At 39.5% G+C, this 17,866-nt stretch overlaps 1 protein-coding gene across 1 annotated transcript in view; it reads right to left on the bottom strand.

Annotated features, from left to right (window-relative positions):
• Window positions 1–14,941, bottom strand: part of LOC127453733 (myocardin-like) — a 49,505-nt gene extending 34,564 nt beyond the window's left edge. The window contains exons 1-2 of the mRNA XM_051720370.1: window positions 14,666–14,941; window positions 13,918–14,136 (exon numbers count right to left, since the gene is read on the bottom strand). Of these exons, the coding sequence (XP_051576330.1) occupies window positions 13,918–13,972 (55 nt within the window). The 5' untranslated portion in view covers window positions 13,973–14,136; window positions 14,666–14,941. The remainder of the gene's footprint in view (window positions 1–13,917; window positions 14,137–14,665) is intronic.
• Window positions 14,942–17,866: the final 2,925 nt, after the last annotated feature.

The following is a 17,866-nucleotide window of genomic DNA, read 5'->3' on the forward strand; positions in this document are numbered from 1 at the left end:
AGTGGTGGCCCCAGTCAGTTAAAAATGTCACTCTTTTTTGGGGAGATAAAAAAGAGGATAAGAGGCCACAACTGGGCTAGACTGTCCCTATCTTTTGGGCAGTCGACTTGTCCCTGAAGGGCCGTTCGACCCTCATAACAGCATTGGGGGAGGTTACGTGTCGGCCTGGTGCGCTGGCTACGAGGCACACAGTGGTCTGCTCGTCTCGCACCGCCAGTTCACGTAACACAGTTCAGCTAGTTGTGGCATTTCGTGTAGGGACCCCTAGTGTCACTACATTGACACAACATCGAGTGAGTGACAGATAGGGAATGTCCTGGTTACTTTCGTAACCTCCGTTCCCTGATGGAGGGAACAAGACGTTGTGTCCCTCCTGCCACAATGCTGGACTACCCGCTGAAATGGCCGGGACCTTGTCTCAGCTCCTCAGCACAAACCTGAATGAATGGTTGCATACCAGCTCCTTTTATACCCGTATGTTCGGGGGAGTGGTATGCAAATACCACTCGCCAATTCCCATTGGCCTATTTTCAAAGACCAGAGGTGTTTCAGGCTCCCAAGAGTGACCCCTAGTGTCACTACATCGACACAACATCTCGTTCCCTCCATCAGGGAACGGAGGTTACGAAAGTAACCAGGACGATCTCGTGATACCAAGCCAAGGTCAGGTAGACCAAGAAAGATCTGCCACAACTGCCAGAAGAATTGTTCGGGATACAAAGAAAAACCCACAGGTATCCTCAGGAGAAATACAGGCTGCTCTGGAAAAAGACGGTGTGGTTGTTTCAAGGAGCACAATATGACGATACTTGAACAAAAATGAGCGCATGGTGGAGTTGCCCGAAAGAAGCCTTTACTGCGCCAATGCCACAAAAAAGCCCAGTTACAATATCCCTGACAACACCTTGACACGCCTCACAGCTTCTGGCTCACTGTAATTTGGAGTGACGAGACCAAAAAAGAGCTTTATGGTCACAACCATAAGCGCTATATTTGGAGAGGGGTCAACAAGGCCTATAGTGAGAAGAATACCATCCCCACTGTGAAGCATGGTGGTGGCTCACTGATGTTTTGGGGGTGTGCTCTAAAGTCACGGGGAATCTTGTGAAAATTGATGGCAAGATGAATGCAGCATGTTTTCAGAAAATACCGGCAGACAATTTGCATTCTTCTGCACGAAAGCTGCACATGGGACGCACGTGGACTTTCCAGCATGACAATGACCCTAAGCACAAGGCCAAGTTGACCCTCCAGTGGTTACAGCAGAAAAAGGTGAAGGTTCTGGAGTGGCCATCACAGTCTCCTGACCTTAATATCATCGAGCCACTCTGGGGAGATCTTAAACGTGCGGTTCATTCAAGACAACCAAAGACTTCGCATGACCTGGAGGCATTTTGCCAAGACGAATGGGCAGCTATACCACCTGCAAGAATTTGGGGCCTCATAGACAACTATTATTAAAGACTGCATACTGTCATTGATGCTAAAGGGGGCAATACACAGTATTAAGAACTAAGGGTATGCAGACTTTTGAACAGGGGTCATTTCATTTTTTTCTTTGTTGCCATGTTTTGTTTTATGATTGTGCCATTCTGTTATAACCTACAGTTGAATATGAATCCCATAAGAAATAAAATAAATGTGCCTGCTCACTCATGTATTCTTTAAAAATGGTACATATATTACCAATTCTCCAAGGGTATGCAAACTTTTGAGCACAACTGTATGTAAGCTTACCTGTCCAATAAGAAGAACGCCAATTCAAGGTCGGGTTTGATCCCCAAAACCGAACTTAGGTCCCTCCAGGAATCAAATGCCCTGCCGATGTTCACTCTAGTTTTCTCTCGACCATGATCACGTTTCCATTTAGCCAGATGGGATTCAGTAGATAAATGTTTTTCTTTTTTTTTTTTGGCTTACCCGGAGTATGTGTAGGAGTCAGTGTTGTGCTGGGAGCTGGACATTTGCCGGATTCTATCTCTAAGATAACGTTACTTAGTGTTGCAGTTTGTTGTCACTGTTGAATAGCACAAGAGAAGCTATTACTCTTTGAGGCAAGGCCCTCGGGAGCGCACATAAATATCACATCCTTTGGATTTTCCTGGCAAAAGCGACCCGCTCCCATCGCATGAAAATCAGTCTACAGGCTTTAATAGGCAGCCTAGGAAATCCGGGAAGGGCTCATTTTTTAAGTTGCGTTACAAGCCGTTCACACATTGGCAAAAAAAAAAAAAGGCAAATACTACATGAAAATTGTTACATATTGCACCTTTAATAAGGACGATATGGATATCCGTTTCTTTATTAGAGGGTAGAGAGGACGATTTAAAGAAGTGATCTCAGGTTGTATGTAGCCACGAACCGCACATGTTGGCCCTGAGCTCCGTAAGGACACTGTAACATGTTCCAGCCTAAACAACTTGAACAAAGCATAATGCATGTTCACACCTTGTATTTAGATGTGTCTCGGGTGAACCAGTCACATATGTTCAGGCAAGACACATCGCTGTTTAAACCTGATCACTCAAATGCATCTCCTGTGACCACTTGTGTTCGGATTTGGAGGTGGAGGGTCTCTGATTTCATGATGACAAAATGCAAATTATAATAAAATGCAAAAAAAAAAAATAATAACGAGCAGAAAAAACAACAATGGCACACTGTTTCTCCCAGATGTGGTTGAAATTTAATCTAAGCACAAACTCAATATTAATAGCAGATTTCTCTGTTACTTTAGTGGAGTACCTGTGTCATCTGAGCCTCGAGTGTGTGCTTGTCATCTGTGTCTCTGCATTTTGATATCAGACACAGTGAAGAAGATCCATGTTCTCATACGTGTATATAAGGGGTGTAAAAAAAAATCGTATTGTATTGTACGATACGACGCTCACGATTTGATTTCATATGTATCATACAATACATAAATAAATACATAAGTGTGATTAAAACCAAGCAATGCAACACTGAGAGCTGCGAAACAGTCTCCTTCCTGGAGAGGCGGCACTGAGTGCTGACAGGAAAACAGAGCAACTAGTCTACATAGGCGAATTGAGAGCTCGAAGACCGAAGGCAAGTAGATTGTAGCATTCAGCTTGTTGAATTTGCCAAACAATGGTGTCATGTCCCGGTGCTACAGTACATCAAACATGTTGTTTTATTTACAGCGACATCATTGTGCAAATCTGTGGATCTGCGAGGCAGAAACAGCAGCAGCAAGTTGCAATTAAAAGTCAGCCTCTCCCAGCCAACACTGAGCGTGATTACAAGCACAGCAAGATGCTCATAACTAGTGACCGATATGTGTTTTTTTAATGGCCAATGCCGATATCCAGAGAGCAGGGTGGCCGATATACTGATACAATGCCGATATATCACACAATTTAATATAGTAAATAACAAACATAAAATTACTAAAAATATATATAAACTCTTATTTAGCACAATATTTACTCAATTTCACACAAAACTAAAAAATAATATTGTTTTTTAAATGGTAGATAGCAGTTTCTTCAGATTTCTGTTTAGTCATCACATTTTTGTAATTTATTTGCACATGAAGAAATTGTTAATATATTAGGAAGAAGGAAATAACAGTACACACAGTAGTCCAGCAACCATGGATGGCATGAGCGCATTAACAATCACATTTACTCCAAAAATACCAAATCAAACCAATTGTACATACAGTGCATAGTGAATAAGACATTTACTTACAGCACACGTGAAGCGCTTTTAACTTGGGCTGCATCCAAAAATGTAGGCAGCTGACTTGCTACATTGCTGTCTAATCAGTTAATGGCTTAACTGACAGCTGTTTTGAATGAATGGAACTCTTAAGGAAACTGGTCTCCGAACAGCTTGAAAAGCACCTTATTTTCATCCTACCTCCGTATACAGCCTCCGGAGGCAGCATTTTCCTGGTATCTGATGCAGCCTTGAATTTGCACTCACATGCTCGTGCGGATCCAGCACGAGCCTCAATCTCCTGACAGTTTAAACGGCCTGAATTGCCTACTAGAATTGACATGGACTGACCAGCATGATTTGTGAATCAGAGGAACTTTTGATCCTGATCCTGAAGTTTTGGATTCTGGCTGATAGAATATGCACATCAGAGGAAGATATTAGATTAGCACTCGACAGGAAGAAGATGCTGGATTTTCATGAGGTTTGTGAATTACATCTGTTTAAATGAGATATCTGCATATTTGCAAATGGTATAAAATACAAGTTTTATTGATATTTGCCTTTTATCATTAGAAAAGAAAGTTAAAGGTGATATGGAACAGTTGAGGAAAGACTGTTAGAATACATGCTTCAGAGGAAGATTTATGAGCATTCCACAGGATGCTGGATCTGCTGAAGTTTTGTGAGGTTGGTTTATTACATCTGTTTAAATGAGATATGCGCATATTTGCAGACGGTATATGATATTAGTTTTATTCATATTTGCCTTTTTATCATTAGACAAGATAGTAAAAGTTACAGAGAACTGTTGAGGAGAGTGAGGGAGAATGAAACTATCGAGCACTTTAACATTATGAGCTCAAACGTGTCTGCCGCGGCTCTGATATCCAGACCGTTTAAATGAGACTGTGTTGCACACTGGTCTATTGTTGTAGTAACACGATGGCACGTAACAACAAAACAAATCGTGACTGGTCATTTACATGTCTCACTCGCTTCACATGCAAGCAGGCCATTCTCAGCCCCCTCAAGAAACAAATCGGGCAAATGGGAAAATGTATTGGCCGATGAGTTAATTAAAAAAGTCAGAATATCGGCCGATTTATCAGCCTCTGCGATATATCGGTCGACCACTACTCATAACTATCAAAAACCAGCTTATTAAAAAAAAAACACAACATAAGAAACCTGTGATTACTTGAGACTTATTATTCTCCACTTTTGATGTCGAAATGTAAACGGTTATGAGCACAAGACTTACGTGCATTGGATAAGCCGGTAAGACTTCTTAAGTGAAAACAAAGAGGGCAAAAAAATTACGTGTGCCGATCGTTTTATGCTAAAACCACAAAGTAATATTGTATTATGTACATACACTGTATATCGAAAAGCCAGAGGTCAGGTTCCTCTCAACGTTTTTTTTTTTTTCTCCACTAACTATTGAAAGGAGTTTTTTTATTTGCCACGGTCAATTTTAGCTTACTCACTGGGGGCTTTAAGACTTTAAGGCGTGATTTTCTACAAAACTGCTTTGAAAAAATGTGCATTATGAAAAGTGCTATTCAAATAAAATTACTTGAATGTAGAAGTGGAAACATTTTGTATCGTATCTTATTATCAGGTTTGGGGAGTAGCAGAATACATGTAATGGGATTACGTATTTAAAATAAAAAATATTAGTAATTGTATTCCATCGTAGGTAATCAGAATACAGTTACATTCTAAAAGTATTTTGATTATTGAAGAGATTACTTTGCATTGTATTCATTTGTATTATTTTATATTTTGGCTATTCAGTTGGAAAACATTTATCCATATAAATGATGCAATCCAAAGAGTGTTTGAACAGCAGTGAAACACTTTCTTAAGATGTGTAACATTCTTACGAGCAGACAGAGAAGTAAGTTTGGAGCAGCAGAAATATAAATAAACCTTGTGTAAATTGTCATGGGAACATTTAGCTTTATGCTAAGCTAAAATGCTATTTCTAGCCATTTTACATGCACCTGTTACCAGGCACGATCATATCAAGAAAATCCACTTTACATTATAATTTTTTTTTCTAGTAAGACCTTTGATATTAGGGCAAAAATCTTATTCTTGATGAGAATTTTTTTATTGATTTTCTGTAAAAATATCTAAAAATATCTAATATAAATATCAAATGCAGACTTATGCTAAAATGCTTTAAATTATTATTTTTTTCACATCAATCTACACTCTATACCCCATAATGATAAAGAAAAAAACAGATTTTTGAACTGAAATATCACATTGACATAAGTATTCAGACCCTTTGCTATGACATTTGAAATTTAGCTCAGGTGCATCCCATTTCTCTGGATCATCTTTGAGATGTTTCTACACTTTGATTGAAGTCCACCTGTGGCAAATTCAAATGATTGGACATGATTTGGAAAGGCACACACCTGTCTAAATAAGGTCTCACAGCTGAAAATACATATTAGAGCAAAAACCAAGTCATGAAATCAAAGGAACTGCAGAGCTCAGAGACAGGATTGTGTCGAGGCACAGATCTGGGGAAGGCTACACATTTTTTTCGACTACACTGAAGGTTCCAAGGAGCACAGTGGCCTCTTCCTAGAGCTGGCCACCAGCCAAACTGAGCAATCAGGGAAGAAGGGCTTTGGTAAGAGAGATGAACAAGAACCCGATGGTCACTCTGGTTGAGCTCCAGAGGCATCATGTGTGGAGATGGGAGAAACTTGCTGGACAACCATCACTGCAACACTCCACCGATCTGAGTGGAGCCTCTCCTCAGTGCAAGAAAGCAAAAAGCACCTAATGGACTCTCAGACTGTGAGAAACAAGATTCTCTGGTCTGATGAAATGAAGATAGAACTGTTTGGCCTCAATTCCAAGCATCATGTCTGGAGGAAACCTGGCACCGCTCATCACCTTCACAATACCATACCAACGGTGAAGCATGGTGGTGGTAGCATCATGCCGTGGGTTTTTTTTTTTTTTCAGCAGCAGGGACTGGGGGACTGGTCAGGGTTGAAGAAAAGCTGAACGCAGCAAAATACAGAGATATCTTAATGAAAACCTGGTCCAGAGCACTCAGGACCTCAGACTGGGCCGAAGGTTCACCTTCCAACAGGACAATTACCCTAAGCACACAGCCAAGACAACGCAAGAGTGGCTTAGGGACAACTCTGTGAATGTCCTTGAGTGACCCAGCCAGAGCCTGGACATGAACCCAATCAAACATCTCTGGAGAAACCTGAAAATGGCTGTCCACCGACAGTTTCCATCCAACCTGACAGAGCTTGAGAGGATCTGCAGAGAAGAATGGCATAAAAAGCCTGTAGCATCATACCCAAAAAGACTTGAGGCTATAATCACTGCCGAAGGTACTGAGTTAAGGGTCTGAATACTTATGTCAATGTGATATTTTAGATTTTCTTTTTAATCAATTTGCAAAGTTATAAAAATCTGGTTTTTGCTTTGTCATTATGGGGTATGGAGTGTAAAAAAAATTTAAACCATTTTAGTATAAGGCTGCAACATAACAAAATGTTGCCACTGAAAGGTGCCCGGCTGAAAAACCGTTACTGGGCAGTACGCTGTCAGAGCCAAAGCTTCGGATTTAGACCAATTGACTCTGTATCCTGAGAACTTAGAAAAGGAATTAATAATTCTGTGGAGGCAAGGCATAGATCTAGTGGAGTTGGAGAAAAATAATAAAATATAATCTGCGTAAAGCAAAAGCTTATGCGCAATACCTCCCGCCACCACTCCTGCAAAATCATCTTCCTTCCGCGGCTGCTAATGGTTCCAGGGCAAGACAGAACAATAATGGGGAAAGAGGGCAACCCTGCCGGGTGCCCCTGTCCAGAGTAAAATAATCTGAAATTAATCAATTTGTTTGTACCGCCGCTACCAGGTGTCTATAAAGTAACTTAATCCATCCAATAAAAGTATTCCCGAACCCGTACATTTCCAAAATCTTAAAAAGATAATCCCATTCTATCATATCAAACGCCTTTTCGGCGTCAAGTGAGATGGCAGCGACCGGAGTCTGATCATTCGCCACTGACCACATGATATTGATGAAACGCCTAATGTGATCTGAAGAGCTACGGCCCCGAATAAACCCCATCTGATCTATATGTATAAGAGATGTCATAACTTTACTTAATCGGTTAGCCAAAATTTTTGACAATATTTTTACATCTAGCTGGATCAGGGAAATTGGACGGTAACTCTTACACTCACTTGGATCTTTGTCCTTTTTAAGAATCAGACTGATCCAGGCTTGTGTCATGGTTGGTGGAAGCTTTCCATTCTTTAATGACTCCGTATAAACTTCTAACAAAAGTGAAGCCAGTTCTGTAGCATAAGATCTAAAAAATTAAGCGGCAAAGCCATCTGGCCCCAGAGCCTTGCCTGTAGGCAAGGCCTTAATTACCTCGTCAAGCTTATCTCAGAATCAAGAGAATTTTTTTGCTCAGTCATCAGTTTAGGGAGTTCTAATGGTTCCACAAAATTTCTAATATCTTCATCAGTAGACGAAGACATGGAACTATAGAGATCAAGATAGAATTCTTTAAAAGCATTATTAATATCAATGGCCAAGGTAAATATTTTACCACCAGCAGATTTCACTGAGGGAATGGTAGAAAAAGACTCTCTCTGCTTTATATATCTAGCCAAAAGCTTCCCTGCTTTATCCCCTGACTCAAAGTATGACTGTCTTGCCCTGAATAGCCAAAACTCCACCTTCCGCGACAAAATAGTATTATATCTGTATTTCAATCAGGTCAATTCTCTGAGGCCATCAGATGACATTCGGCACTTCAGCTCTGCCTCAGCACTTTTAATATTCCCTTCCAACTCCACAAGTTCTCATGCTTTGGATTTTTTGATGAATGAGGCATACTGTATGATCCGGCCCCTAAGAATCACTTTAAGTGCATCCCAAGCCACACCCACAGAGGATACTGAGGACCAGTTGATCTCCATATAAACATTGATTTCAGCCTTTAACATTTGTTGGAATTCAGGATTTTGCAAAAGGGATACATTAAAGCACCAACTACATGATTTCTCTTTCTCCGTATGTGGCAACACCTCTAAACTCACCAGGGCATGATCTGAGACTAAGATGTTTCCAATTGAGCAATTCACAACAGATGAAATGAGGGACTTAGATATATATATATATATATATATATATATAAAAATCTATTCTAGAATAAATCTTATTGACTGATGAAAAAAATTTATAGTCCCATCCAGATGGGTTCAAAAGTCTCCAAATATCTGTAAGACCAAGATTTTTACACATCCTGTGAAGCGTCAATATTGCTCTAGGGGGCTTACACACTTTTACTTATACACACAAAGATTAAAGTCTCCTCCCAATATTATATCTTGAGGGGTGCCAGCGGCTTGAAATATCCCTTCAAAATCTATAAAAAAGCCCTGATCATCAGCGTTAGGTGCATAAATATTAGCCAAAATCAACCTTTGCCCCTGAATTTCTGCTAAAACAATAATGACTCTTCCTGATTTATCTTTAATCTGTTTGAGACATTTGAATTGTAGATGTTTATTTATCAACTTAATGACTCCCCTGCTCTTACTTGAGCCATTACTAAAGAAAACATGTCCACCCCATATCTTCCCAAATTTTTCAATTCCTTCCTGAACACTATATAATATTTCTTACGCTTAAGAAGAGAAATAACCTACCTTCTTTTCATGGGGTGCCCCAACCTATTCCCATTCCACATGGAGAGAGACAATCCACTCATATTAACATCTGACATTTTGACATATTAGAAAAAATAGATTGTGTGTCAAAAATAAAATTATAAAGACCACATTCCTCATTAGTGTAACAAACAACCCCTGAACTTCCCCCAGAACCAAAAAAAAAAAAAAAACAGAAAAAATGAAAACGTGCGCATCAACCCCGCATACGACAGCGCCAAGCGGTGTCCATCCCTCTAAGCTCACACAGTCCATGTACGCCTACGAGAGCCCCCGTGACAACTTTGCCATCGGATTCCTCAAGTCTGGTGCTTCTGTACAAATTTTGTGAGACAGAATTACACAACAGAAAATAATCTATAAAACAAACTCCAGCCAGTAGGAGACATAACTCCATTCCATTGAGTGGAACAGATGCCCTAATCACTCTAATGATTTGCAAGAAATATTCCACAAAACAAACTCCATCCAATATGAGGCATAAGTACAAAGAACGTGCAGATACCTCCACAAACTATCCCGAAGGAGTGTTATTCCACAAAACAAACTCCAGCCGTTAGGCGGAACCAACACAAAAAGAACAAAGAAGGCGCCCAGCTTCCTCGGATGGTCAGGTGAATGTTCAGTGAGTCAGGTCCACTCGACTGTATCAAGAGCATCACACAATAACTTACTCAGTCATTGACTTCATGAAGTTCTCAAGGTCTTCAAATTTTTCCAAACACGTTGCAAATCCACCTTGGTCGCTAGCGGGTTAGCAGCTAATTCCCTCTCCAATGACTCCAGATAATCGATTCGTTTCTCGACATCCCACATTCTTTTAACCAACTCAGAGAATTTAGTCTCCATGGCAGTGATCGATCGACGTATAACAGCAAGATCCTCCAAGTCTGCAATGACCTTCGCCAGCATTGCTGAAATGCTCAACAGTTGACACTGAATCACTCCCGCTGCACCGTCCAAACTGAGTCCCTGGTCTGCGGCCTTGTCAGGGGTGTCAGCTTGAGCACGTAAGTGTCTTTTAATGCCTCCAGAGCCCGAGGATTTTTAATTCTTTGACATATTGTCTTCATAGAACAGTTATAGATCAGGGTGTATCGAAACTCACCAGTTTATGACACAAAAAGTATTAAAAACTAGCAAAGTGCGCAGAGCTCGTCATTCACACATCCGACACTCGCATGGCGCCACGCAAATTTTTGATCAAATCTTGACAGGCCTCATTTCCAACAGCCATCACTCCAACACCTTATCCTTGAGTAATCATGCTAAATTGCTAATTTGGTACTAGAAAATCACTTGCCATTTTATCAAACACAGTTGAAAGCTATTTGGTTCGTTAAATGAAGCTTAACATTGTCTTTGTGTTTGTTTTTGAGTTGCCACAGTATGCAATATACTGGCATGTCTTAAGGTCAATATTAGGTCAAAAATGGCACACAAAAAAAGAAACAGCTTTCTCTAGAAACTCATCAGTCAATCATTGTTTTGAGGAATGAAGACTATACAATACTTGAAATTGCCAAAAAAAAAAAAAAACTGAAGATTTCATACAAAAGTGTACACTAGACAAAGGACAACTGGCTCTAACAAGGACAGAAAGAGATGTGGAAGGTCCAGATGTACAACTAAACAAGAGGATAAGTACATCAGAGTCTCTAGTTTGAGAAATAGATGCCTCACATGTCCTCAGCTGACAGCTTCACTGAATTCTACCCGCTCAACACCAGTTTCATGTACAACAGTAAAGAGAAGACTCAGGGGTGCAGGCCTTATGGGAAGAATTGCAAAGAAAAAGCCACTTTTGAAAAAGAAAAACAAAAAGAAAAGGTTAGAGTGGGCAAAGAAACACAGACATTGGACAACAGATAATTTGAAAAGAGTGTTATGGATCTTAACCCCATTGAGCTTTTGTGGGATCAGCTAGACTGTAAGATGCGTGAGAAGTGCCCGACAAGACAGCCACATCTATGGTAAGTGCTACAGGAGGTACTGGGGTAAAATGTCACCTGAGTATCTGGACAAACTGACAGCTAGAATACCAAGGATCTGCAAAGCTGTCATTGCTGCACGTGGAGGATTTTTTGATGAGAACACTTTGAAGTAGTTTAAGAAATTCTGGAAGAAAAAAATCTAATTGTAATAGTAATTTTTCATGTTATGAATGTCCTGACTATAGATTGTGATCAGCTGAATGCCACTTTGGTGAATAAAAGTACCAATTTCTTTCCATAAGAGCAAAATCTGTTAGTCCAAACTTTTGGCCGCCAGTGTATATATATTAATAACATTCTGTTAGAGGGAATAAAACATATACTTTCACCTATAATTTGCCTTGTCTCCTCCCATGTATCCTCCCATTAGTATTTATTTATTGTCCCTTTTTCATTTTAGATATTATTTACATGGGCTAAATATACCATTAATGTAATCTTGTTTTATTACGTAGCCTATCATATTTTAATGGGGATATAATTTATTACAGCTGACAGTTACGTGAGCAAACAAGGTTTGAACATCAACCGGAACAAGATCAAGCTGAAATTCATAGCTTTTTAACTCTTCTGTGTACAAATTTGAAGGCTGCTTACCGATTTAGCATGTGTTCTGAGTATAAATGTAAATCATTGTAAAAAAGAAAATGTTGTGCATGTAAACAATAAGCATGTAACTAATACATATGCAAAATAATAAATGCAGTTTAAAGACATTTAGAATGAATTTGACAATTTTTCATAGATAAAATGCAACCAATATTATGAAGATCTGCCAAAATGTAATTTGTAAAATAAATATTTTCAAATTGTACCTAGAAGGGTTATCTAGAAGGTTAGAAGTTCCCTTCATAATTGACAGCATGAGCTAAGAAATCATTTTAAGTTAAATGGACACTAATCAAAATATGCTTGTATGAATCCATATAGAATAAAATCAAAATCAGAATCGAATCGAGAGCTTGTGAATCAGAATCAAATTGAATCTGGAAATCTGTAACAATACCCAGGCCTAATTTTAAGTTAATTTTGGACCCTGTGTAAATTTTATTTAGTAAACAGAAATGTATCAGGATAGGCTGAACAACCTGGCACTCTTCTCATTTCAGAAATGTTATGGTGACTTTGCAAACAAGAAAACTCATACATTTATACATGTATAATTTATTTTGTCAGTAGGTTATGTTTGCTTGATTCAAATCATTTAAAAATAATAAGTTGTGAAGTACTTATGAATTAGCACTGTTAAATGTCCATCTAAATTTTGTACTGGATATTATCTCCACCACAAACCCAAATTGTTAAGGGTGCCCTAAAATAGTTCTGTGCCAGGGGCCAGGGCGGACTGGCCATAGGGAGAACTGGGACTTTTCCCGGTAGACCAGCTGCGAAATGGGGCCTAACGGGTGGCAATAAGCTGAAAGGGGCTACCGCGTTATGCCGAATGGGCCACAACTGGCTGAAGAGAGCAGCTAAACAGCGCCGCGATATGCTGAAGGGGGCCGCGATATGAAGAAAAGGACAGCGATGAAATTGAAAAGTTTTCCATTTTGTCACAGAAAAGTATAAGAGAATGTGGAAGGTCACAAAGACAGAGGTCATCTAGCTATTGATTTTACCCTAAATATACAGGCAAGTCCACCCTTAACATATGCCAACCACCTGAAAGACCAGCTACATTCACCTCCACACCATGATTTTCAAAGCTAAACAAGAGCTCCACCCAGACTACTCTGGTTCCTGACCAGGTAAGCCACTTGGGGTTGCACGACTACTGATTTTTAATAGTCGACTAGTCGAGCCTATTAGTCAAGTCGAATTCGACTAGTCGTGGCGTCACAGGATCTAGTGTGCAGTATGGGGATGCATTCAGTCATGTCATCGTACTCCAGCTTGAAACACTTTTCTAACTGTCGCTGAATTGTGTTCTTGAAGGAGTGAACAGCAACCAGGGCAGATGTCCAAACACACAAAGTTGTGCTTATCATGTTGAAAATCACTAACTAGCGCCAGCAGGTGCCTTTTTAAATGATATTGCATAGAACTAGTATCTCTGTTATATTTGAAGTCCACTTTGCATATATTGGACGTTACTGTAGCATCTGTGTCATCTGTATTATAGTAAATTTGAGCCACTTAAAAAGCAATAGCTGACTGGGCCATTCAGTAATATTAATTAGGAAAGCGTTACCCTGATTTGGTCAGAGAAACAATAACCCAATCCCTAAATCTAACCCTAACAAATCAGTTAGAGCTTTACTCATTACTATGAATGAATCTTCCCTTGCCATTCTACATTTCGGAAATCCGCCACCAGCTGTATTTCCTATAGACACGTTTTGTAAATAACGTGGAAAGCGACTAGTCAACTTAAGGATGACAGTGTCCACTCCATTAGTTCTTGTCACTAGTCTATGCAACCCCTATAATCCACTAGAAGCATCGTCAGAACTAACCAGAGCACACAGATGGCTACAAGTCCTTCCCATGGCCTTACCTGAGCGGAACTTATTGCGGATGATCATTGACCTCTCAGACGCCAGCAAGGTCATAATGTAGAGATTATGGAGGAAGAAGTTATGGAGCGTTTAAAGATGTCTTCCCCCTGCAGGGCAGGTATTTAGGATGATTTGTTATGCTCCTTCCTCACCCTTAAGACAGAAAGCAAAGGAAGAGAGGCACAGGAGGGATGAGGGATACGTGGCCTGAACTTATCCTAGTCGAGACAGAGAAGGAAAAACAGAGGAATAGAAGAGAAAAGTGACTGGTGAATAGAAGAGTAACTGGTGTAGTTTGTGTATGGCTGACAGAGACAGGAGGAATCAGAAGCTAACTGCTACTTCAAACATGATCACAGAGAGACAATAAACAGCATTGCTTGAGATAACAGAAAAGATTTCCAAAGCATTCTAAATTTTAAAGTATCGTAATGGGAGTGATTTTTGGCCAAACAGCTAGGATAAAATTGACAGTTTAGATCTGAGTGAATGCATGCACAGAGGCTTGAGTAACAGAACTAATTAGTTTTATTAATGTTGCCAAGAGTTGAATTTCAATTACTTTACTGTACATCTCTATTCGATATTAATCAGAACTGCACTATCCACAAAATATTGTATACTTAAGCAACAAATTGGCCAAAAACTTCTGCAGTGTTGGACAGAGTCTTCACAGGAGCACAAAGGAACACATATTCACACATAAAATTTATAAATTCAATAGGATGACTAGATGGGAATACTTACAGAATCAGGCTGTGCTCCCCCGAGGGTTGGCACAGTGGCGTTTAACAGAGATTAAAGTGGAGAGAGAGAAAGAGATTCTTGCGGTTCAGGTGGAGAACGAAAGCAGATCTTGAGGCGTGTTCAATTGCGGTATGACAAGGTTGTTCCTTATGTACCTTCTGTTTTGCCTGTTTGTTCATTCCCTTCCACAGGCGAATCTAGGGAAAAAAAGGGCCCTGTGTTTCTTCCTCTTTTCGTTCACACAGAATTCACCCTGTGTACCTCGTTCTCTCTCTCTCTCTTTCTCTTTCTCGCTCTCTCTCTCTCTCTCTCTCTCACCCCATACCGAGGGGATGAGCCAACTGTGTAGGGCTATCAAAAGAGCACCCTGACATCCTCCCCCTGCCTACCCCCTCAGAATCCTCACGTCAGACTCACACATACACATCTGCTGACAGATTTATTGGACGGTGTCTCTGGGTGTGTAACTTATGGTGTTCCCTTCCCTGGAGGAGCTTGTAAAAACTGGTGACCTTCAGCGACCAATTAAATACTGTATGAAAGCCACAAACAGACATAGGCCATAGCTGGATCAAACTTGATAGGGATGCTGCATTACATTTTTCTTTGTAATGACAAAGTCAACATACTGTTATACTACAGACTTGGTTTAGGGTTTTTCCAAAATCCCTTAACCAAGACCAAACTTCTCCTACAGCTTTCAAGCTACATACACCAAACTTGGCACAGACCTTCAGACTGTTCTGACTCATGTTGCTATGACTTTTTTTTAACTGATCGGAATAATGGTTTTCGCACATCGGATGATCAAAAATCTGAAAAATCCCATAGATTAATGGTGCGTTCACATCATGTTGGAATTGGCAATATGGCAAAAGAACCAATATGGCTGCGATCTCAACAGTAAAGGTAGTGAACACATGTTTCTGTATGATATGCCATTTTATTATAGCATTTTTACTTAGAGCATTTTCTTTGCTCCTAAACATTTTGCGACAACATATAGAGGTGAATTAATGTAGTGATAATTATTTTGCTGTTATTAGCAACAAAGCTGTTTTGGCATTATCAGTGTTACCATAGAAACAAATAACTAAAAAGGCCCCAGGATGTGAACAGCTCAGAGTACAGTCTATATATATGACAGTTTGTCTGACTAGCTATATGGCTGTTTGTCATTCTGTCTTGACAAACTTCACCTATCTAGTTTTGGTTTGTTATCAGGAAGTCTGACACTGTGAACTGTGTTTGGAATGCTCTCTTTTAATAAAAGTTTCATCGCCATTGTTTAAATAAGTTTGTGGTATGGTAGACATTAGCACAAACCAGACAATATTTCCAATGCAAACATGAAAAAGTTTGATAATACTGGTGACATGAGGCCTAAAATAATAACTCCATAGATAGTTCTGTATATGCAGGCATACATAGAGATACATAAAATATGAAACACACCATAATTACACCACTATCCAATAAATTCATCCCATTAAAATCCAAAAACGGGTGTATGTTTGTCTATGTGTGTGGTTGTGAGAGGGAGAGATGTGGAGAACGAGGAGGGGGTTGGAAAGGGAGATAATTACTGCACCACCTGTTTGGTGGCTTTGACAGACAGGTTGGTGTGTGCAGCTATATCAGCAGGTCAGATAGAGACAGACAGCGAGTGAGTCTGGGGTGAGGGGGTGTGGGCGGTATACAAAAGAGAAAGAAAAGGCAAAAAGAGTATATGAGAGACTGACAAAAAGAGAATGAGTCAGGACAGTAAAAGAAGATGCAGGAAGATTCTGATCATTTCATATAGACAGCTAATATGGAAGCAATGAGCAGCTGGTAAAGTCACAATGTGCAGTGTGTCTGTGATGATAATATTAGCCATTTTAATAAGAGATATTTTCACAACCTTGAAATTGAATATAAATAAACGGACCATTATGAGCATGAAGGGTGATGATATATAGCATTGACAGAATTTGTCCTGTCATTGGGCCTCATTCATGGCACATGAGAAGATGAATTTCTATGTAAATCATTCATAAATCCATTTATAATTGAAGTGAATGTGATCATTTACATACATATAGATTTATGAAGTATTAACACAGAAATGAGTTCTGCTTATGTTTTCTGAACAAGGCCCATTGTGTGTTTCTGTGTGACACACAAACAATTTATGCCACTACGTACTAATAGATTAAAAAACGATGTAATCATCCTGCCTTCCATCAACCTTCCCAGCCCCCCTTTCGGGAATCCCTCTGTGATTAGCACCTGTTACTGTCCATCTTAGTCTCTTGTCATCCCTCTCTGCTAACCTCCATTAGGTTGTCATTTTGTGCAGCAGCTTGCTCAGCTTGACTTGAAACAACACATTCTATAGATTCTAATCCAATCTAGTTTCTCATTGGTTTTTAGAGATGCAAGAATGTTTCATGTACACACAGAGAAAAAAACTCTACTTATATCAAGGCAATATTTAATTATATGAAAGGTTATGGTTAGAATTGATTGGAATAATTGTGTCGAAAATATGATCATAAAAGGCCATATTTCAATTTACTTCAGTCAACAAATGATTATTTACTAGAACCCTGAAAGGAATATTGCAAAAATATTCAACTCTGTACAGCTTTAACATCCTAAGACTTGAGCGTGACTACTGTGTGCATTTTCCATTTCCCTTTTTGGTTTGTAAATAGTAGCGCCTAATAAACAAGCAACAACAAAAAATCTAGCACAAATAGTTTTCCAAAAAATTGATGGCAACATATGTGTGTGTGTGTGTGTGTGTGTGTGTGTGTGTGTGTGTGTGTGTGTTCTTGTTATTATAAGATTTAATAAAAAATGTTAATTATAACAACAACAAAAATTATGCTTCAAGGAGTGTTGGTTATTCATGTTTTTGAGACATTACAGACATTACATCAGAAATTAGGATAATTAATTCTGATTCAAAGCAATGGCCAGCATCATCCAAACACTGCTAAAATGATACATTATACTGTAAATTCTGAATCTATGTACTCATTACCATTGTCCCATGTCTCCCAAACATGTTGAGTTGTCCAAACATAATCTGCAGCCTAAAACTGAACTTTTGGTTGGATTTTAGGATTGAATGCACTTAGCTGCATAGAGAGATATAGGATGCTCCCTTGCTCCCTATTTAGTGAATGACTTAACCTCCAGTGTGCTGTCTGT

The sequence above is a fragment of the Myxocyprinus asiaticus genome, chromosome 16, assembly GCF_019703515.2.
Source record: "Myxocyprinus asiaticus isolate MX2 ecotype Aquarium Trade chromosome 16, UBuf_Myxa_2, whole genome shotgun sequence".
NCBI classification, from domain to species: domain Eukaryota; kingdom Metazoa; phylum Chordata; class Actinopteri; order Cypriniformes; family Catostomidae; genus Myxocyprinus; species Myxocyprinus asiaticus.